The 24,377-nt window shown below is 39.0% G+C and overlaps 1 protein-coding gene across 1 annotated transcript in view; it reads right to left on the bottom strand.

Moving 5' to 3' along the window:
- LOC119886455 (inositol 1,4,5-trisphosphate receptor type 1-like) overlaps window positions 1-24,377 on the bottom strand; it is a 91,335-nt gene that overhangs the window by 63,289 nt on the left and 3,669 nt on the right. Inside the window, 23 exon segments of the mRNA XM_038697213.1 lie at window positions 19-172; window positions 265-289; window positions 291-404; window positions 499-750; window positions 1,019-1,040; window positions 1,043-1,209; window positions 1,297-1,416; window positions 1,834-2,006; window positions 2,089-2,247; window positions 2,342-2,483; window positions 2,675-2,835; window positions 2,919-3,018; window positions 6,084-6,238; window positions 6,714-6,743; window positions 6,856-6,900; window positions 7,132-7,236; window positions 7,506-7,652; window positions 7,904-7,987; window positions 8,151-8,249; window positions 9,344-9,502; window positions 10,619-10,705; window positions 10,942-11,057; window positions 23,117-23,187. Of these exon segments, the coding sequence (XP_038553141.1) occupies window positions 19-172; window positions 265-289; window positions 291-404; window positions 499-750; window positions 1,019-1,040; window positions 1,043-1,209; window positions 1,297-1,416; window positions 1,834-2,006; window positions 2,089-2,247; window positions 2,342-2,483; window positions 2,675-2,835; window positions 2,919-3,018; window positions 6,084-6,238; window positions 6,714-6,743; window positions 6,856-6,900; window positions 7,132-7,236; window positions 7,506-7,652; window positions 7,904-7,987; window positions 8,151-8,249; window positions 9,344-9,502; window positions 10,619-10,705; window positions 10,942-11,057; window positions 23,117-23,187 (2,687 nt within the window).

Genomic DNA, 24,377 nt, shown 5'->3' on the forward strand with positions numbered 1-24,377 from the left:
ACATTAAAGCTGATTTACCTTTGGTTTCCTCTCCCTTTTCCAACTTGTTGATGGGGTAAATTGTGCTGACATGGACACAGTCTAAAATGTTCAGTAAGATCTTTGTCAGTCGAAGCAGGTCACTGAAGTTGTAGAAACCAAAGTATATGAGGTTCCTTGCCAGGTTCACTACCTATGGACAAGTACATTGAAAGCCATGACTTATAATTTACATAAACCAATGTCAATTCTCATCTGTTCATACCATCCACAAAGAGGCATTACCTCAAAGGTAAGTTTGTTTTTCTCTGTCAGAGAAGGGGATGTTCTGTGACACCACCTCTCTCAAGTAGTTCTCCACAAAATCCATTGTGAGGCAGAACCGCTCTTTGATCTCATCTCTGGTGGTTCCATCGTTGTCATAGCTGGATATTTAGAGTAGAATCACATCTAAGAGATGCTGCGACATCTTTGGAATGACAATGCAAGTCGATCTAAATATTCAGGAGATGAACTCACTCATCAATGGCAATCTGAGAAGGGATCTCAGACCAAAGACGGGCATATTTGACAGGTGTGACCTGCTCCTGGGGGTCACGGTCCACATGCATGTGCAGCATCAGGCGGCAGAAAGACGCCCGCAAGTCAAAGGGCAGGTCCTCATCAGACATACAGCGCAGGATCAAATCCACATCCAGCTGACCAGAGATCTTGTTGATAGCCAGGTACTGACGGTCCAGACACATCCGGGCAAAGAGGTTGAGCTGGCACCTGCCAGGGAATATCATGTGAGCTTGCAATTATTAGTCATCTCAAATGTAGTTACTGTCATATTCAATATCTTTGAATTTTACTATATGCCTGTATGATGTTTGGTCAGACATCATGTCATGTGGTTTTTCATTCACCTGGTGGTTTTGGATTCATGTGCACTATATTACCTTACTTTGACTAAAACTCTCTTCAGATTAATAATAAAATCATTCTGATATGATTTTACAACAGTGCATGTGTTTTCATATGTGTAAAGATACCTCACCTGTAGTAACTGACAACATCTGGTCGTCCTTCTGGCCCTCCTTTGCATCCTGGGCCAACTCCCGGATGCTCTTACTCCGGATCTCCTTACAGTTGTCTTTCCAGAACAGCCAGACCTCCTCTTCATCCTCGGCCTCCATGGGGTTCTCTCCATTTGTCGTTATCTCAATCTCAAACCTCGACAGGACCAATCTGGTGAACAGCATACATTTTATTTATAATATGCTCTTTTTCAGTTTTACTAAAAAATCTAATAATTAAGAAACATGCAAAGCTAACTTGGTTTCGATGAGGATATCAGCATTGGTAGGGTCCAGTACGGCATTGCAGATCAGCTCCTGTGTCACAGGGATGGACTTATGCATGGACACACAGAGGTCTGAGAGGTAGTCCAGAAACCTGGGTGCAGATTACAATATGTTAATTTTATTTTTCCATAGCCACTGGGGGAGTTAAGAGATTTGCATGGTTTCAGATTATATTACAGACTGGAAAATTAGTACCGGAAAATACTAACAACTTGTTTTCCTCCCACACTTTCAGTACTGTTTATATAATAGTTGTGAGGGCCCACTTTGTCCAAACTTCAGGATCAGCCTCATTCACATATCATTACCGACAATTGACCGGACTGTCAGCAAATTACCTGCCAAGGACATGCACAAGCAGTTCCACTTGTATATCTCTGCTCACATTTCCATACTTTTACATATAATACATTCCTTAGGAGTTTTTTACAAAAAAATCTGACCCAAAGTGCCCCCTTGTTCTATGAAGGTTTATCTTCCAGATCTTGTCCCTTCCTGTAAGCCTCACCTCGGCTCCCGGTTCTTCCTCACTAGAGTGACAAATGTGTCTATCTCAGCAGCAGTGATGTGTTTCTCTAGCAGCTTCCGGTTATTGTGGAGCAGAGCCGTTATCGTGTCTTCTGCCAGTACATCATATCCTATCTGCTTCTGCATGAAGCGGAACTGTTTGGCTATGTACTCCTGTAAAAAAGAGGTGATGATTACTGCAAAGAACAAAGGCCATAGTATCAGGGGTCACAGTGGAGTTTTCATGTCTACCTACCTGGTTCTTCCTGTAATCCTGCTGAGAATGGCGTAACACCCTGTAGCAAAGCCTGCAAATATGTCTAAAAGGAGCATGCCGCTGGTCTCCAAGCTCCTCCAGTCGCAGCATAGGACCGTCACCACTGTCTGTGAAAGGGGCTTGGAGAAGTTTGAAAATCTAAAATGGAAATGGGGAATTTTAATACCCAAAAATGAAGTTAATCACATACTTTCTATCAGTGCAGTTACAGTCTCTGAGGTTTAAGACCAACCTGCTTCAGGATATTTTGCTCTCTCATGAGTTTCTGTCTTTCTCTGTTAGGTTTGTTAACCATTATCTCCAAAACATCCTGCCCGCTGTTGGGGATGTCCACAACAAAGAACACTAGATCTTCCAGGAGCTTGGTCACGAACCTGAAGAGTGTACATATGTAGGTGTGCATGTCAAGCACAAACAAAAAACCATTACAGACTGATTTAAAAATAGAATTTATAGTGAGCAGTGATATCCAGTTTTCCTTCTATTGGAAATTTACAAATATATAGATCTTTTAACACATAATAATGTAGCAATTAAATTAAAGTTAATATTTTTCCCTACATACCTTCTTTCATTTTGTGTAATGGTGCCCTTTTCAAGCTTCCCTGCAATGGACGCCAACACTTTACTTGCATCATTGGCAAAGTCTAAATCACGCACTTCTGCTGGCGGCACCGGAACAATAGCAAAAGCTTCCTTGTCCTCTTTTACTGCTGACGTTCCAATCTGAAAAAAATAAAATGTTTTTCCATGTTTGTTCAGAAAACCTCAGCAGTTCCATACCTCTTGACCTACCATCAGCTACTCACCCGTAGCATAACAGGTTTCTCCTCCTCTTTGTCAATGGGGTTGTTGGTGCTGTGAACCCACGTGTTGGTGCACAAGTGTCTTAGCCTCACATAGGAGCTCCTAGAAGTAACGGAGGAAATTGTCTGAGATGAAAAAAACCCAGGCACAGAACTAGGTGTCATTGTGCTTCAAACATCTGACCAGTTATGGAGAAGTTACTTGTTGGACCACTACAACAACCTGAATGGCCAACAGCCACTAGTCCTATTAAAGTGTCCTTTAGGGGCTGAACCTGCTAAAGACTACTGGACATATCTTGACCAAGGTGAACAAGAATCTACACTGCCCTTTAATGAGACACTGATTTTTCTTATCAGAGCATTGCTTTAGTGTCATTTAGACCTGTGTTTGTGGGGAACTAATCAGAAGATGAGTTTAAGGTTTAACAGGTTCATTAGGAAGTGGCGCTGACACTTTCTGGTCAGTCGGTCGATTGGTTGGTCAATAAGCTCTTGTTCGACCAAACTCATTGGAAAATTGCTGGTATTACTTTCATAAGGATAAAGGTGCTTTTTATTCCTTTATTCTCGGGGGCGGGAGGGACATAGGCAGACCTGGTGTATTTTATTTTTGAGTGATAGGCTTTATTGCGTTAGAAATAATACTGATCGTGAATAAAAATATTCAAATACATTTGACTTAACAAATGTGTTCCTGATTCTTACTCTGTTTCTTGTATGGTTTAATAGACTATAAGACTTACAACACAGGAAGTCAAAAAACTCCCGTTTTCACAACAACCTAACAGAGAACTTCTTAAGAAAGCAGTCCAGAGTAAAATGCACACACACCATGCCATCAAAAATAAACCTTTTCCACTCAGCTCTTCTGCCCGCTGAGGATGGGGGCCGATGCAGCAATTTGTGCTGATTCTTTACCATGGTCAATGTCAGTTAGTTTGGAGGCGAGTAAATGTTTAATAAGTAGCTAGTCAGCATTTTGCACAGCTAACGTGGCAACGTTACAACACTGAGTGACAGTCAAGAGAAACTGTGTGAAAGTTAAGCCTTACTGGAAGCTAACTAAACAATGGGAGTAGTAGGTTGGATGCCAGAGACTTATTTTTCATGTTGCTTTTGTGGAACTTTACCGCAGTGCTAGCTCAGCTAGTGTTAGCTTTGTTGTTCTCCATGATGCTCACTGGGGTGTGTCACTGCTGTATGTACTGACAGACATCATACCCGGCAGCTACTTGACCCTTTTTTACCAGGTACAGAAGAGTGCACCGTGGCCGATTTACAGTTAATCTGGAGATAACCATGTAGGGCCATCTAGGTTTGGATTTTCTTCTTAATAATAAAAACCTTCATTTAAAAACTGTTATCTTTGTCTAATATTTCAATTTGTTTGATCTGACACATTTCAGTGTGACAAACATGCAAAAAAAAAAAAAAAAGAAATCAGGAAGGGGGCAAACAATTTTATACACCACTGTATCTCTGCTACTGGGCATGTGTGTGAGTGTGTGTCTCAAAGGTCTGCCGGTACAGGACTGTGTAGTGTAGTCTGAGAGTACCACAAAGACATATAGTAAGAGTTGACAGAAAAAATATGATGTCCATTTGTCTCCACCTAGTGGTGTTACCAAGTTTTTAACCTTCACTTGATTTGCTGTATTTTTCTCCACAAGTACTTCAATAGAACATGATGACTATTCACATACAAGGGGCAGAATAGTATTACACAGTCCAACACTCCAACACTATTTTCTAAGGCCTCATAAATGATGATAACATGATTATAAAATCAATGTGCCAACCAGAATCGGAACTTTCGAAGCATCACAAACATAGGCTTGCATATTGCATTAGAGAGGCGCATCTAATAAAGTAGTAAATCAGTATATTGGTATTTAAGTTTCTTGCTACTCCTACATGTGTTGCTCACTTGTTATCCTTGTAACAAGTGAGCAACACATGTAAACAAACTTCGATGGTAGGGAAGAGACTGCTTAAAATAGCTTCCTCAGCCATGTGTGAGGCATTATAGATTAGCCAGTAGTGGCCTGTACAATATCATCTCTCTTCCATTAAACATTAAACCTCTAAACATAGGAAAGTCTGAGCCAACTACATCTTTCATACCTGCTCCACATGTGTAAGAGTAGGGGTGTGTGTGTGTGTGGTTTGTCGGCCTTTAGTGACAGTAGCCTGTAACCATATTCTTGGCAGGCATTATGTAACCGCCTTCTGAAGCTAACAGGCTTACCTTTGTTTACCGCTTCTCCCTGGCATTAATTAGTCGCCAGGCTAAAGTTTCAGGGACAGGGTTATTTCAGGTAGGAATGGGAGGTTCTAGCAGCAGTAGCCCGCAGCACGCATGCACACACCTGATGATGTGACACAATGGAACCTCTGTTTTTATCTGATGTGTTGTTTGTGACAGGGATAAAACACTGCTCTGCCATATGATGTGTGTGTGTGTGTGAAGGCATATGCAGTGTTTATGCAGTATCTAGTTTGTGGCTTTAACTCCGACACACAACAAGTATCTTGCATGGCATTTAGAAAACTACCCACTGTCTGCCCACTGTCAGCCTGATTACAATGGTTTCCTGTTTCATTCCATGCTGGGACTTTCTGTCTGCCATCTAATAGTGACTAGTACATTGAAATTCACACAGACAGACATGCACACACACACACTGGAAAAGTCGGCACAGAAGCCAAAAAATGTACCCTATGAAAACCCACAGAAGTAAATCAACTTTTCTGGTCTCTGACCTCTGCAAAATAAAAAACAGAAAAAATAAATAAAACACAGCACAGATGTGACACTCTTCCTAACAGTGTCTTATCCTGCTATCTGTTATCCAACCAAACACAGAAGAATGGGCAACAATCTCTCATTTGAATGTCACGTCAAGAAGTGACCAGAACAAACAGCTGGTAAGCCGGCACAAAACAGACCATACCTAACAAAAAGGGTCCTTGTCCTACACTTGCTTATATTTTGTGTGTGTAGCATGAAGGAACTACAAATTTTATTTTGTTATGCAGCCTTATATAAGCTGTATAATAACTAATTAACAACCTTGTACCTCGTCGACTAACATTTTAAATGAATCTAGGCAATCCAGAAGAAGTATTGTATGTTTGGTCTGTTGGTGTGCTGTATTATTATACCTGGGTACCATGGAGTCCCCGCCTCTCAGAGTGGTAGGGTCCAGCTCAAAGATGGAGGAGATGTCCATGCCGTCGGGAACTGGCACCAAAGTGTACATGATCTTCTCCTGTGGAGCTCGCAGACGACCTCGTAAAGCTTCATTATCTGCATCCAGCTAAAGCAAGAGAACATGCAGTGAGAGGGAGTAAAGCACTGGCTACAAACTGCAGGGAAGTTACTGCCACTGATAAAATATGCTATCGACCCTCAAACATGATGCCAAGGAGTATGCATGTTTTCACTTTAACCTACTAGTTGCCATTGAAAGCTGATTAGCTCTAAATCTTGACGGACTTAGTGCACATTAATGAAATAAAAGTCATCACTACAGATTGGGCCTTGTTGGCACATAATAAAGAGCTACAGGTAAATAGAACATCCCTGTTAGGATCAGTATGGCTTGTACAACACTGCCACCTAATGGGGATTTTCAGGGAGACATACATCAGCTGAGAGAACAGCATGGTGACACTCTGTGGTGATCTACTGCTACTGCTGCTAACAACAAAGCAGCAAAGACAGTACTGACAGTCATGACAATGATTTTTGTACTAGGCTGCTGCAGCCAAGTAAAGATTATATCACAGTACCTGGAAATTAAAGGGTGTAAAGTCCACCACCTAGAGCAGAAAGCAAAGACCCAGCACAGAATTGAACAGATTAGATCAATAGCGGTGGGGCAACCACATGTGATGTTGCTATGCACATATGGGAGAAGAGATCAAGTCTTACCGCAGACCGCTGCTCAGCACTCTCCTCCTCAAAGTCTGCATTCACCTGGGAAACGTGTCAAATATCCTCCTCAGCATCATTCATTTCAAATTGCAGTCAATGCACAAGGCGTCCAATTTACCTGTCTGTCTACACACGTGTCTGTAGACATACAGGTATTGCTTTGCTGGACTTAATGCTATTATGTCAGAAACATACTGTAAGAAAGGCAAACAGTATGCATGGGTATGACATTTTAACAGTTTGAGATAAAAAGGAAAAGAAGTTGACACACACCTCACCCATCTCAGCAGCCAAATAACAACCTGTGGCCAAGTGTTTAAATCTAAACAGGCTGTTCCAGTAGCCTGCACCTCCCCTACATGGGTCATGGTGGACCACCTGGCAATGGCAATGGAAAAAGACATGTAAAAGAAGACATAAATAAACATCTTATGTCAAACTGGTAAAAAGCTGGATTATTTTGTTTCTCTTGGTTTGATTATTTCTGTTGCACTAAAGTAATATTAAAAAAACAGTATGCTTTCTCTCCACAGTTAGGGCACTGTGCTCTTAATACCAGACATTTAGATATCCAGTTAATAAAGGACAAGGACAGCCAAACACCATTAACTGAATTAGCTTTTATGCGGAGAACATGCCGTGCTAACCTCTACTTCCCACAGAGCTTTGCTGCTGGTAGCGGAAGTGGCAGACTGCCTGCCGGTTGTTCTAAGAAAAACATACTGGTTCTTCCTGTGGTCGTCACAAGTGAGGAACTTCTCCTGCTCTGCATGGAACAACCGGACTACATCACCCTGCCATCACACACAAAGACACACAAACACATACATGCACAGTGTGTTACTGATAAAACTGATCATTTTTATTGTATTGCTTACTTTGTAGTTTCTGTTTTTGTATTTATCTGACATTCTGAGATTTTAATGTTGTAGTTTTTTTTCATAATATGTAATATATAATATTCTTTGTAACCAATTAAGGAAGGTGCGTTTTTACAAATATAAATAAATCATACAGAATGTATGACATCAATGAGTATACCTACCCCTTTAAGTATTGTTTCCTTGTTGTCACTCCATTTCATGAATAAAACAACTTTCCAGCTAGTGTTGCAATTTACAGAATTAACCTGAAAGACAAAGGAGAGAAGTGTGTGAGCAAACTACAGAAATCTAAAGCTTGGAACATGTCTTGTTGTATAATGCAGGCCTTTAAGCCAGAGTTTCCTCTTATTCCACTTCAATGACCAAATATGGAATCTATCTTATGTCTTATTTACTGAGTTCATGTACCTCATTGCATCCTGGGTTGTCAACTAGCTGGTGGCTGCTGGCATGTAGAGGCTGTCCTGCATTCACAGGGTTAAGGACCACTTTATCTCCTATCACCACCTGCAGGAGCAATATAAATACAGAACATACCGCATTTAAAGGAGCATCTGGTTTAGATAAATTCAATCCTAAGGAATGTGTTACTCAGAAACAAGAAGTGATACCAGAGTGCAATATCAACTGGAATGTAAGCATCTTTTAAATACTCATTCAGGGAATCTTTAAACAAGATGAAATACTGCTGATCTGAGGGCCACTGTGTGGGAATTAGCACTCTATTTAAATTCCAAACCATAAGTATGTCACGTCCCAAGATATTAGCCATCATTCTTCAACACTGCAATTCTCTTTCATAACAAGGTGAACATAACACGTACGTATGGGAGATCCGGTTACATGGATCATGCTAGTCTCCAGATAAGCACTGGGGGGAGTCGTGGACCATAATGTGTGTGAAAGGAATTGATCAGACAGAAAGGTGTAGCACTGGCCCTGATATTAGATTATCTGTAGGCATAGGCAGCAAACATCAATGGTCTAACTGGTCTAATGATCAGTAACATATGTCTATATAATACTGTCTTCAACCTAAAGAGTTAGGTGTCCAACATTATCTATGTAATTGATCCAGCAACCTGCAAGTGAACCATCATGGTGCTAAAACATCATTAAGGGCTTTCCAGAACTATTATGCATGGGAAGTGTAGATAACCAGTCATGACTGGAGGGGTTAACATTGTCTTTAACTTTAACTTGTTGGGCAGGTAATGAAATTGTCATGAAAGCTGAAGCGTCTGAAAAAGCACTTCTCAGTCCTGTCTCAAAAGCAAACAGCAGAATGTTTTGTTGATGCTGAGAATACTCTGTGTCCTGTCCAACTACCAAAAACAACTCACAAACACAGATAAATGTCAGTTTGTAGTTGCTTGGAAAGTAGAGCATAATGAAATAAAAGGAAGGGCAAACTGCAGCCTGAACTGGTGCTCACATTGGGCTAGTTGTCTTATATTTTGAATTCATTGTTTTATAAACACAAGCTAAATGTAACTCCATCTGACTTCTGTTTTCAAACCTTCTGAAAAGTCTAAAAATACATCCTAAATTTCTGCTACTGAGCATAATTAACTTGAAATCCCACATCCCACTCTACCCACACTGTCTCCCAGGGACCGCAACTTGTAGAAGGGCTGGATGTAGAACCAGGATCCCTCATTTCCCGCTGAGTCCAGAGTCACTCTCATGGCATTCTTCTCCAACAGTGCAGGAAGGCGCTTGTTCACTGTCAGGTATTTATTGCTTTTCAAATGCAGCAACTGTTGGCCAAACAAGAGAGAGCATTACATGGCTGCAAGACACATAGCTACTATGAACTGGCACAACTGGACCCAATGGAACACTGAAAATAGGAGTCTCTGGAACGGTTTGGCGTCTTTATTTCTTCTCAAAATGATTTAAGTACTTGAAATCTCATATCTTTAAGTGCTTCTTATGACCTCTGCTGGTTCACATATTTAATCAACTGTTCCCAGACCTGTCAAAAAAATCTATCACCAATTACACTGGAATTATATGCTCCACATATTTTTGGGAACCACAGCCAACTTTACTAAACTTAATCCTACAGCATGATACATGGTAGTACCAGCGAGTCTGCACCTCATTTGGAATAATATATGATGTGTGATTGTGAGATGGTGAGCTTTAACCTATGTTAGTTTTAACACTAACAATGTGTTCTGCTAAAATATTCCCATGTTTGATACAAGTAATGTACAACGTTAAACACGGCTGGTCGTGAATATAGAATGTGTCATTACTGGCAAGAGATAAATGATCAGTTGTGGGCCAGGGGCGTAAAGTGGAGGGACTAATGGCCCCTTTCCTACTTCCTACCCCGCTACTTCTGGCGCCCTTGCTCAGACGACACCCTTCTTCGAACTCGGCCTTCATTTTGACATACGATATAAACACCAACGGCAAATGTCTCAAAACTTCTCTGTGGAAGTTCCCATTGCAGCAGGTGTCTCCTGCACCACATTTTGCCGTGATGAAACACACACACATAAACACGCCGTCTTAGCTGGTAATTATTTCCTATTGTCCCACTTTATTACTGGAATGACAGTTCATTGCAACTAGGACATCCTACACTGTATGAACCGTCTCCCTTGTGTACATCACAGAGGAGGAATGCATGTCCATTCTTGGTTTCAGAATATCTCATATCTATGTGCAAACCATTCCTGGGCAATGAGCAAAGAAAGATAAGACATTACAACAGGCAACTTTATAACACGCCTTTGTGCTGTAGCAATTATTTAAAACACTCTGCTTGATATTGACTAGAATTCTGTTTTAATCACAGTGTCATACATGGTGCTGCAGTTCTATTCACCAAAGCACCTTATCTCATAGGTTCCTGAACACACCTGAATAACATTTCCATACTGGATGACTGTCCCCAGCAGCTTGCGATTTTCAGACTCATTCTGCTTCTTCTCCAGGTCAGCAGCATGCTAAAACACAAATCAGGGAACAGAGATGCTCAAGACAACACTCAGCTGTCAGAGGGCAGTCATTTTTCACAAATACTATTTCTGGAAGGAATGATGCTACATACACATTTATATTTATATATAATAAATATTTTTAAATACAAGTCTGCAGCCTTATTTCACTAATACACTAATCCATTATTTTCACCATTAACAAAAGTCAAAGAGCAGACACACTAAATAAAGAGGGCACTTGCATGGAGTTTGGTGAGGAGGACTGTGTCAGTGGTGCTGTTGCCTCCAGGTTTTGCAGCCTTCCAGAATTGTTTCTGTGCCGAGTATCTGTTCATAGGACACAGTCTGAAAAGGCAGTCTGAGGAAAGAAGACAAGAAGAGTGTGTGTATATATGTCAATCCCGTACAAATTTTGATAAAATCAAGACTAGATAGGTCTTAACCAGTCTTACTCACATATACTCCTGAGTTGGCTAATACTAAAAATATTTGACCCTAGACTCTATGCACAAACGGTAATGGATCATCATCTAATGATCATCATCCACTACTGGCCACGTTGCCACAAATGTTTGTGGCAACCTCTTCCTCTAGCTTTTGTTCTTCAGATATGTAACTGAAATTTTCACATTCGTGCTCCCCACAGGATAAACCCTTTAAATTATGAATCCTCTGTAAACACTTCTGCTTCTTTGAGGCCAAAATATTGTTGCATTATTCTACTTAGCCCGATGATGTGAAAATAGGCCATGAAGTGATACAGATCTGGTGTTGTGGCCAACAAAATGGCATCAAGGGGATCACCAACAGTGCAGAACAGGTGACTGTGCTGTAGGGGGCCAAAGAGCTGGATTGCCCAAGGGTAATTTTGGACCACCTAGCAGGGTCTGGCCATGGAGGACAATGAGAGGCAATTCATGCTGAAACTTATTTCTATTTCTACCAACTAGTCAAATTGGATATGGATTAAATAATTAATTAATACACAGTTTTCCTAATTAATGACTTAAAAAGTTATAATAACATATATTATATAACATATTTGATAACAAATAAATGAAGAGATCATAGAATATTAAAGACGGCAATATCTACTGAAGTTGAACTGAACTGAAATGAACACCAAAACCTTTGTGGATTCACCTCATTTCCACTGTTTAAGATATCCAAACCAGTCAGTCCAAACATCTTGCCAAAACTTTCCCATTTCATCTCACACATGCCCATTTTAACAATGGACACTCAGTCAAGAGATAAGTCTTTCCGGTTTACTTGCTCAGGTGTCCAGCAGTAAAATACTGTTTTAAACAAACAATAACTGCCAGAAAGAATGAAATATAAAAGTTTCATTAAATAGTATTGAATGTCTTCATATACATATTGTACAGCTCTGTGTTAACTGGTACAAGGGACCTGATTCGCTATGCCATGAGTAAAAATAACCACTCTGGCAGCCTCCATCAGAAATACAGTCAAATCAGGAGTCTACAGGGATTAGCCATCATGGGGCATGGGGTGGAAGAGAGGAGGCCAAGGACCAAAATGAGAAAATGGGGCACTGGGAGAACATCTGCCTGCCAGGGATGAGCAATTAGGTTTATGGCGAAAACAAGAATAAAGTATGTGGACTCAACAATTTCCACCATGGAGTAAAAAAGTAGTGTCCATAGTATGTATAATCCTTGCTGTTTACAGTCCCACAATATATTGTATCACATTTCATAGATTCAAAAAACATCAGCTGTGTGACTCTACACATGTCAGTGATGACAGGCTTATTATATATGGGATAAGGACACAGCCATGGTTTCTGAATAAAACACTCGAGACCTGCCCTGAAACTTTTGGCTTTGGCTCTTGCCGCACACCTAATTGTAATGATGGCTTAACCTTTTGAAGACACTCAAATTGGGTATCAGGTGTCATTATGACTCCTAACAGGAAAAGCACAGGTGAATCTGATAACATTAATGATGGCACCATGTCAGTAAACAACACCAGACTCCACATGAACAATGGCAGGGCCCTGTAACACCTAAATGGGATGAAGTCGTCATTATTGGTATTAGTTACACCTGTGTTTGACAGTCAAGTTGTCCACTGGGAAAAGGTTTACTCACATACTGTAGTATGTGAACTGTACAGGTTGAAATTCACTACTGACAGAAGTCTTGACAGACTGTAGTTTGCAAACTGCCTCCATTTTAATCGTTATGCATGAACCTTTCAAGCTCACGAGAGGGCATGTGTGTTGTTTTACACATGTAAGACCACCCACCCCCTGCTCCTCCACTGTAACAGTGACTTCTCTTATTAAGCAAAGCATCACACTATACTATTTATTTTTATTTATTTTATTTTTATTAAATTTGCCATGGTAATTCCTTGCATGCAATGTTATTTCTTTGTAGTTTATGTCCACATAAAAACATGCTTGTTGTTAATAAAAAATTTTTGGCCGTTTGTTGAATAATGTCAAATTTTATAATCATTTGAACCAAAGTAATACAGTCAGCTATACAACGGTAAAGGAAAGTAATACAAAAACAAACCATTCTTTAAGTGGCCTTTAAAGAGGTGGTATTATGGTTTTTGGCTTTTCCCTCTCCTTTATTGAGTTATATATCTTTTTTGTGAATGTAATAGGTTTGCAAAGTGAAAAAGCCCAAAGTCCAGCCCAAAGGGAGTTCCATCTTCCACAGAAAACTCTGCTCTGAACTGCCTGAAAACAGCTCGTTTGTAGTCCAGCCTTTACTTCCCTTTCTTGTGACGTCACAATGAAAATACTTGTCATAACGCTCGCTGAGCGACTACTCCGACACGCCCTCAGAAACGCCGGTGGCAAAACACTGAGCTGCAGCACACACCTCTCCTCTCCCTTCCAAACACTAGCTACCCTCCAGGCAGTCAATGGACAAGAAGTTGTTCTTTGATGTAGAGACAGAGCTCAGTTAAAACTTTATGGATGAAAGATACTTTTGTTACAGATTAATAACTCACCAGTCTGAAACTCTTGCTCCAGTCCAAATTGCCAACCTGGTCGGCAACATGTAGCCTACAGCTGAATGGAAGCTGTTTACAGTCTTTTCGCCGACCCACCTTTCTCTGCTTCTGATTGGCTATTACCGGCCTTTGGCTATTAGTCCTTAACTAGGAACTGTGCATGTGCAACTCCCAACAAAGATCATTTAGAGACAAGATGTATCACTCCATAGCTAAAACGAAGCCTTCAACACAGGGTGAAAAGAGGAGCTGCAGCAATGTGCAGTATGACACATAATATGGTGTTTTTTGAAAATTAAACTATGTAAACCTGTTCTGGTACAACCCCTAAATAGGATTTTGAAACTGAAAATGAGCATAATACCACCTCTTTAAGATCCTCCACTGGGCCCAAAGTCTTATAGTTTCCTCTTTTACCCCATGGATGCGTGCTGTGGACAATTATAAAGATAAACCAAAAGTAAGCACACATGGCTGCCGAGTTAGCGTATGTGGAGGCTTCCACCGAGTTGTGACCATCTTCTTCGCCGTCAGACAGGCCAAAACTACCGCTTTGGCTTTTTGTAAATAAGGCTGAGATAAGTCATATAAAACACTGGAGGACCGGAATGTGTAATATGGTGAGGAGATTTTCCTTCACCACTTTCAAGAAATTAGGGCATTCCCAAATCATATGATAAAAGGACCCAACCGGTACCTATATGGCATAGTGTACAATTTGAGTCAGCTTCATAATGTGACGTTTACGAGGAGTCATATGCATCCTGAAAATGAAATTAAAATTAATTTGTTGATGATTAAGATTTCTGGATAACTGCTTTACCGAAACACCAGCCCAATCAAAACCTGGGATGAGGTCATTGATATCAGACCATCATAATGAGTTTACTGGTAATGGGAGATGTGTTTTCTCTAGAATTCACCCATTTGGAGATAATTTGTTCCCTGAGTCTCATACAATACTTTGAGCAGCTCTTCAAGCCTGCCAAAGAGCCAATAGGTAGGAATAAAAAGTTGAAGCCTGTAAATTAAAATGGATAGAGAAGTCTTCAAAAGAGTATAGGTTTTTATCCAACCTGTTCTCACTCCCAAGTTGTCTTATATGGATGCTTGGTTCAGACTGTTATGAAAATAAAGTGAGCCAGGTGTCAGGTCTGCTGAAGAAATGTCTGATGACAGCTTTGTTTATAGAGTCTGACAGATACTTCATGGTCCGCAATATTGTCCCTGTGCTAACCCATATTGTCTATCGGTTTCTCCCTACAAGGTCATCTTTAACTGACCTAAATCTGTCACCTACGTCACACTGAAATCTAATAGCATCATGTATTTGGATTAATCTGTGGAGACAGTAAGTTCTGTAACAAATTTATTCATAGTGTGAAGGCCCTATGGTAAAAAGTAAAGTTGGGAATTAGAAGTCTTCCAGCAGATCTATCTTGTTGCACTGTGAATAATTTCAGACCAGGGTGCTTGCCATTCCAAAGTAATTTAGTAATTATGTCCCAGAAATGAGATGGAGGTGGCAAACACAACACTGAACTCACAAAGTTGATCCAAGGAAGCACATTCATTTTAATAGCCATTTTAATAGATATACCAGATATACCTTAATAATTTTTATAATATATAATTTTCTTATGCACATTTACTATATGATTCAAACACCTAATTTAAGGCTTGCATCACATAATTTACACATAATTGATTGGAAAATCAATATATTAGAATATGTCAAAATAGTAATGCTGATTATTTTATACAGGATTTAAACTCTATTAATTGGGACAGGTTCCAGCTAATTCCTTTTGTTGAAGATGTATGGAACTTTTTTCACTCTGAACTCACCAACGTAAACGATAAACATTTTCCATTTAGAACCGTTAGAGTTAAGGGAAGCACTTACCTTGGATTAGCTCTCATCTTATCAATCTTTTTAAGCAAAGCCACTTCATGTGGTCTTTAACTCTCTGTGTAGATTTGTTCTGAGGTGTCCTTTAAAAACTCATCATTGTCTAATGTATTAATCACTAAATTGGCTTCAGCTTAATTCAAGAACAGACGTCCATTGGTTTCAATTTATTTTCAAATGTGCCTATTTTGATTGTCCACCATATCTGAAAGAACTCTTGATTCCTTGTGGTTCTATATATCCACTTAGAGATATGCAATATATGTCTTTACTGTACCAATAATCTTCTCAGCTGCTGGACGTAAAGCTTTTCATTATAAGGCTACTTGCGATTGAAACAATCTCCCTTGTTCCTGGAGATCCATCTCATTTTTTTGCAGATTTTGGTACAGCAGTCAGCTGTGTTTTCACATCACATTTTATCGAAATCCACAATGGAAAACCACAAAAAGGAGAGTAGAGTAGAGGCAAGTTGAGCTGGTACCGTGCTGAGGACTAAAGTAACTCAATTATTTTGAGTATTTCTTCTGTGTTTTTGTATTTCCTGTCTTAGGTATGTTATGTTTTTTTTCTCTGTTGTATTATGTATGTGTGTCTTTGGACCCTCTTGAAAACGAGATGCTGCATCTCAAGGGGCTATCCACTAATAAATTGAAATTGAAATAAACATTTTATTACTTGCCTCTAGTTCAATCTAGCCTTGACAGTGGTTTGGTTCAATTTGTCCAGGTTTTGAGATGTCTATAAGTGAGGTTTCTGTTGCCACCCCAGTACAATATCAATATCACAGTGCAGCATTGAAAAACACTCATAGATACCACTCCTGCAATGCTCACAAAGTACAGTACAGTACATACGCAGTCTGACACACAAACAAGATCACATAGTACAACTAGAAATGTACACCCTAGATGGCATGGCATCTGTCATGACTTAAATAATAATAAAATCAGCCCTTATCACTTCTCACTCTCCTGAAAACATTCATACCAGACTTGCTAACCCTCTCGTTTTTCACTTCACAGCAGGATGTTTAATGTTACAGTAGGTGAGTAATGGACGTTACGCTGACAGACGTGATTGTAGATTTATTCTCCATAGTTCTTTACTTCTAAATATTATTTAACATAACTTAAAGCAGCTATTGCTGCCCATTGCTAAATTAGTCACAAAACCAATGCCGTGTTTATCAGTGGTGGAGCGCTAACCTTACTGAGCGATTAAACTAGAGTGTTTGACGTATTCTAAATCTGCGAGCTGCTTGTCAGAAAGGATTAAACCAGAGCGTTGTGAATAAACGTGAGCTGTACAAGAAGAAAGTTACCTCTTCTTTTGAATGTGAAACGTTAGTGTGAAATCTCAAAGTTGCAGGTCCTCCCTGTAGACAGTCATTTAGTATTAGATTAATTAAACAAGTGTTTTCTCTGTGTCACTGTATCATAGAAAGCATGTTTTAGAAAGTAGTCATTGTAGCAGATTAAATGTAAGGTAATAACTATTGCATAACAAAAAATATATATATAATTATTTGCCTATGTAGGAGAACCCTGATTATCATTATTATTATTATAGCAATGACATTAAAGATGATATATGGTATTATTATTAGTAGTAGTAGTAGCAGTAGTAGTATATGGGTATTTTTTTTTACAGTTTCTGTTTTGCTGACCCCACAATACACCATCTACTTTAATGTCCATTAGTAGTAGTACTCTATAATTTATAACAAATCAGATATTTTTTTATTTTTTTCTGTAGTTTTATTTGACTCTAATTTATCAAAACCTTAATATTTTTTGTTGTACTTTTGTTCAAAGTTTCTTTTTATACTGCATTATGTCATGGTATCTTGGTATTGTCTCAACATAACAAAATTTTAGGGATAATCTTTGTTTATGTCAGGCGTTTCTTAAAATAAGGGGGAAAAAACAATATTGGCCGATATATCGGCTATCCGATTTTAAAAATCTCAAATATCAAAATTGGTATCGGACTTAAAAATCCCATATCAGGCTGACTCTAATACAATGCCAGAGTTATAGTATTGCACACAAAGTGATGATTTTGAGCATACAAATGTGTGCAAAGGTCCCTTCCATGCAGTCCCACTTGATCTCTCAAAAGATCTGTGTGCATAGATAAAATGGAAACTAACAATGCAATCAACACACAAAAACATCAGCCCCTCAGATCAGAGAGAAAGAAGTTAGGGTTTAACATGCTTTGTTACAGCTACCTGCGATACAGACTTAAATAGCTTTAGTGTGCTATTAACACTCAACAGGTATGTTAGGATTTAGTCCTGGACTGTGGTACACTTTGCTTCTGTTTAATAGTGAGACTGCAACCTTCAGTAGGGTTAATTTATACCAATATCTATGAATCTATTTAATACAGACATAACAATCTGTAATTTCTGCACATTTCTAAATGTACCATAATACATACTTAACTTTGCTAAACAAAAATTGAAACACATGGCACCATGGATTTCTAATTATTTGGTGTTACATATGTGACAAAGTCTACATTACATGGTAATGTGATGTCTTAAAGGTGCCAGGAGCACATTTAGTTTAGGCAGGATTACTGTGCTGTTTTATGGTGTTAAACCAGAGCTTTGAATATGATTTGAATAGCTCAGTTAGATAAGGGACAGGTTTTTTGCATTCCCAAATGGAAAGGCAATGTCTTGTTTAAATCCATAAAACACTATTACTTATCTGCTCTTCACTCAATAGAACTCTTCCTGGTACAAAAAAATAACACACAGGACTCTGAATGCCAGGGCCAGCACAGCTAGCAGCAGATAACATAGTGAGTAATAGCTTGCACTTGTAACTTTAGTACATCAATCATGGCAGAGAATGGTCAATTATTAGCAACCCTAAAAAGATACTGACTTAGAGGAAGAGGGATCTCTTGGGTCGATTACATGCTGATCTGTGCAATACAATCTTTCTTCATGAACTGGTAAAAGCTTTTCCAAAGCAATATGAGGCAACTAATACTTATATTTAAACCATATCCTAATTTCAGCATAAACATTCTATCAGACAGAGAACAACAAATCTGCACACTTCAATCTCGACAATAACGGTGGCCCAATGGCCCGAGGCCAGTAAAACGTAACGTCGGGACAGTTGTACTAGAAAAATCATTAGTATTAAAAATAAATAAATTAGAAAACTCAACATCCTGCAGTTGTTTTGCAGCTCATGGCGCACACCGTTGTCCAATCCAGAGTTGTAGCTACGTGACGAGTGGTTGTCAAATGTTATTTCTCTAATCTCAATCATGGGGCAACCTCTGGGTCGAAAGTGAAACCATGCAGATGGAATCCAATGAAAGTTAAAGTCAAGGGCAACTGGACTTTAACTTTCGTTGGATAACTATGACCTGGATGACTGAGAATCTTCACAGACATCTTGCAGACAGAACTGCATTCTCTCTAACAGCCAGCAGGGGGCGAGTCCGCTGGTTGCAAAAAGAAGTCCGGCTGCATCAGAAATAATGGTGAAATGTTGCTACTTCTCAGCTGATTTATTAGTCTTCTTCAACACAGCATGATGTTCATTTAGTATATTATGGTCCCATTTAGGGGAAATAGACGACAATGCAGCGTATGCATTAGGGCGGGACTACCTTGTGATTGACATGTCACTACCATGGCGACCTGTCAATCAGGATGGAGGAGACTTGTATCCGCTGCTCTGTGTACATTTTTTTATTAAATGGCTGTCAGCAGGAGCGAGAGCATGTCATGTTTGAGTCTGTTAGTATGTTTAGTTTTAAAAGTAAATTGTTTTGTTAACCTTTTTATTTTTTATAATTTTAACTGTGATTACATTTTAGTTTAGTTTTTTTCATATCCAGGATGTATTTAAAAACCAATGCATGTTAACAGTATAACATAACTTATAAGTCGTTGGTTTTGTTGTAACACTGATAAATAACAAATTTAGGAAAGAGGGCCAGTAAAAACTGTCTTCGGGCCAGTAAGTTTCAAACCCACTGGCCCAAAAAAGTTTAACGTTGAGTCCTTGGATGTCATGATTTACTGTGTGTGCATTAAACACATTCCATCCCATTAAGAACAATCCACTTTTCTCAGTTCATTCAGACTATAATTTTAGTGGCATGAGCATCTACTTTCCATAGAGTAGATACAAAAATTACACTCTTGCATGAAATCTAATATGACATACCTTTTCCTTAGCTTGTGCAATGGTGACTCAATTTCTTTAAAAGGTAAAGACAGATTTTGTTTGTTTCGTCTACCCCACACTGCTCCACAGCGTTACAGTATTTTCATTTTCGGCTTAATTTTTGAATTTGTTGGCTTAGTAAAAATAGGCTACATGGTTATCTCGGAGAGAAAATTCTGCTAAGTACTGTAGATAATCAATATGACTGAACAAAGAAATGCTTCTTTCTTCACAGGATGAATATACTCTAAGATTGTTATTGTGTTGTGTAATGTTGTTTACACCTTTAGTGGTCATGGATTTATCAAGCAGGGCACACTGTGCTGTTCAAGCAACAAGGTTGTCTTTTAGTCTAGCCACCATGTTAGTGTTGTCTCAGTTCTAGAAAAAAATCCATGTGTAATAATCCCACTTCTGATGAACCACCATAATGCCCCTGCTGAAATAAGGTGCTAGAAAAGGGCTTAAGCAGTGCAAATTCACTGGAGTCGCAAAATCATATGAAGAGGGCACACCCTGACATACTGTCTGAACAGACCAATCAATAATGCCACATTACAAATCACTTCCAGATATAAACCAAGTGAGCAAAAAAACTTTTTTTTTAGCAGGTCACCAAAAGCCATAAAGCTCATCATTTAGATTCTAATCAGTCCAAATACAATGTAATAGATCCATAGCACAGGGGTACAATAGATTAAATAGTAAGATAAACATACAACAATAAATTCCATTTGGTCTGTTAATCACAAAAAAAAATGTATTTTTAGCTGCTTGCTAATCTGTGCAGATGTTTCTGCTGTCAGGTTAGAGGCTGATTATTAAATGTTACAGGAGACCTATTATACTGCATTTCCAGCCCTGTATTGTAGTTCTGTGACTCCTCTATGGCAGCATGATTCAAAGTTTAAAAAATAATAATTTTCTATCTTATACTGGCTCTTCATGCAGGCCCTCATTTTAGCCTCTCTCTGAAACAAGCTGTACATGCTCCTGTCTCTTTGAGACACGCCCCTCCTAAGCCCACTGTCTTCTGAGTGGCCATTGTCTTATGTGTATACCAGGTTGCCGTGGGGATAGGGCTGCACGTTCATTTGTTGGCGTGACCAGCATTCTCTGCATAGAGCAAATGACCATATATGGCAATCCGGCTTGGAATGACATCATACCGAAAACATACCGAAAAGAGTTTAAAACAGAGCATTCAGAAGAGGACGCTTTGGCTCACATGGATTTAAAAAAAATACTTTGACCTCATTATTTGAAGCTTTGGTCATGTTTAACATGAAGATTTGACATTGTAACATTATAGAAATGCCAGAAAATATGAAAAAGCAATATAGGTCCCCATTATTAAGATATACAGCGGGTTGCTGTAATGGAGTGATGCTTAATTCTGCCTGGCATTGTGCCCAAGGTTATTATAGTTTTGGACTTTTCATTAGTTTTTATTTTTATTTTGTTTTGACTTTTTGTTTTCAATTTCAGTTTAGTTTTTAATGTGGGTTTGCTAGTTTAGTTTAGTTTTTATTTTTAGAAAATGCTTAGTTTTAGTTTGGTTTTTATTTGTTTTAGTGTTAGTTTTAGTCTTTGTCGCTGCATGATGCTCAGTTCAGTTTAGTTCAGTCCAGTTTAGTTTTTTCACAAAACATTAAAATACAAGTACAATCAGAAAAATTCGTGAAAAGGGACACCCTTTTTTAAGCTATCTGAAGCTTGTACGTTGGGGGCCCAAACGCTAATCAAATATATAAATAAACGAAGCACATGCAATCTACAGTTTCTAACCTACAGTATATACAGAAAACCCTAAGAGCAAACCACCCTCATCCTACTACCCAGTGGTCCCAAGAAATTCATTACATCAGTCTCTAGCTCCATCATTCTTGGTTAAATAGGTGAAATACAATAAATGGAGGTGAAATATAATTGATGGACAGCTAAAAAATTGGAGGATAGTGGAGGCCCCCCTTGGAGCCATAAACAACAGGAGTAGTATGTAAAGGTTACCAATGCGCGCTCCCGCAAAACGTGCAGGTGAAAATTTTTGATTAATAAAAAAAATAAATAAAAATGTTGGGGGGTCGTAATGAGGTTGAAAAACAAAAGGTGAAGAGGGGTGTGAAAATAGGGGTTTGTATTTAGGAAAGTCCTGTCTTATCCTCTAATAGTGTCATATGTGTCAATAAGTGTCATAGCGTCCTCCAGCTTTCCAGTTTAACCCAGCTAGACTTGTCTAAGTAGGCTAGTTGTATATTTGACACAGCATTGTAGGCTAGACAATGACTCACCAGCAGCTCAGCCCCAGAGGCCCCTGTTCTTCTCTGCAACATTTTCCATGTTGTTAAGAAATGGTTTTGTAGCAAAATAAAGGGTCATTTTATCCTACGTAACACTCTGGAGTCTGACAAGGAAGCTAGAAAACCAAGACGGCTCCATCTTCCTTCTCACACCTGTCCACTTAAAAAACCCTGGTTTTCCCCTGGTTTTGTGGATCACGTCTTTTCCTTGTGGTCTGGAACGGGTATAAGGGCTGTGGGCGACATGGTGATGGATGGTGTGATGTTCTTTGATCAGCTCAGAGAGAAGTACATTCTTTCTCAGAATAGCTTCAGATATTTGCAAATACACCGTTTTATCACCTCTCCTATTAAGTTGCACCCCAAGGGAGTTTCTCTTGTCAGCCCTGTGATGAACTGGCGACCTGTCCAGGATGTACCCTTCCTTTTGCCCATGTCGGCTGGGATTGGCTCTAACTCGCTTACAACCCTGCATGTGTAAGCGTTTATAGTAATGGATGAATGGATGGGTTCTCTCTTTTGGGTGTGCAGAAGGCTATTCAAAATCTTGATACCAGGAAACTTATCACCCAGTTTTATAAGGCCCTGTCTATTCCACATTACAAATGCACAGCTCATTTCAGGTCTCTTGGGGAGGCTGACTTTGGAGAGACTATTCTGGATGATGAGTGGGATAGTGTTTGGTCAAGCTCTTCAGGATGCTTATTTACCAATAAAACTAGGTAGTTGCAATTTAAGGTTATACATAGGCTTCAAATTATTCTGGGGAAGGATAACAAGTATAATCATTTGCTTTCAAAATACTGTAATACATGTAAAGCTAAAGGTTTAAACTAAAGTCTGAAAGAACACCAGAGAACAAGTCAAAAAAGATACAAGGTAAAAGAAAAAAACAATAACTTTTTACCCAATCTGCTGAAAACTACAACAGTGACATTAGAAAAATACTGTTTATAATAGTACACTTAAACTGTAATGGATTTTGAGGCCTTACCTCTGAATTTCTTGGGTGGGTTGTTGAGGTCGCCTGTGTCCGGTTGTACCACACAGCGGTCATCCACAAGCCTGGGAACATCATCATAATGAGTCACTAAAGACACTTAAATAGACTTTAAACCTCAATACTCCTTCTAAAAGCTTTCATTTTCCATATATGAACTATGGGTTGGGGTATAGGTTGTGTGAACAATGCAACATGCTAATGACAGTGATAACTTAGCTAACACAACTGAATTGTTTTGCTAATTCATGCAGCTCATGTATCCAAAATTAGTTCTCCAAATCTAAGAAAATAATCTATTTAGCAAGAACTAACTGACAGAAACGATTGGAATGACAGCTATGTCCCAGAAAGCATACACCCTAGTCAGTAAGTCTTTTCACAGCATTTGACATGGAATATCACAGGTACAGTGTATTTTATAACATTAATTAATGGCTGCATTCCATTTAAATGAGTCTGTTCCCAGTTTCTTGTATTCTGAATGGTCACTGACTGACCCAGCTTACCCAGACATTTAATAAAAAGGTACCCTGTGGAGTTTTTGACCATTAGTAGCACTATGGAGCAGGTGTGTTATGAGTGACTCCACATGGCTCCCCATTTTGCTTGTTTTGTGCACATGTACAAGGACCCACATGCATGGCTGACATGATACACAGTCCTGTCAATGGTGTCAGATTTTTCCAATGATCTACTTTTGGCTGTAACATGCAGCAAAGGCAGAGAAGACGCTGGTAAACACAGATTTAAACAAGAGAGGAATACTTAAAGAAAAATGGATTGCAAATGTATTTATTAATAAATACATTTGCAATCCATTTTTCACGTTAGAGCTAAACATAACTTCCGTGATTCCGTGATTATAAGAAAACTCAGCAGCAGAATCCATCATTAACAGTATTAGTAATTATCATGCTTTTCGTGTTATATGTATTATATGAAAAAGTAGAAACTGCTTGATTGAATCTGAAGTGCCAGCTCATTTACAGCACATGAATAGCAGGATAAAGACATTATAATACATTATTATTACATTGTATTCATAAGCAACCCAGGAAGGCTCTTGTGTTCAATATTCTCCAACAACGCAGGAGTCTGAACAATCTAAACAACCTAAATCTCTTCTAACCACTGAAAGAGTGCAACCCACCACACTAAAAACAGGCTGTGCAAACATCACGTTCTAAAGTTTAAAATGAATGGAGCCGTCAACCACAAACTGAGAGGATGAGGTTACAGATTTCTGAACTGG

The sequence above is a fragment of the Micropterus salmoides genome, unplaced genomic scaffold, assembly GCF_014851395.1.
Source record: "Micropterus salmoides isolate LMB-PRFRI ecotype aquatic unplaced genomic scaffold, ASM1485139v1 Ms_hic_scaffold_4, whole genome shotgun sequence".
In the NCBI taxonomy this organism is placed as follows: Eukaryota; Metazoa; Chordata; class Actinopteri; order Centrarchiformes; family Centrarchidae; genus Micropterus; species Micropterus salmoides.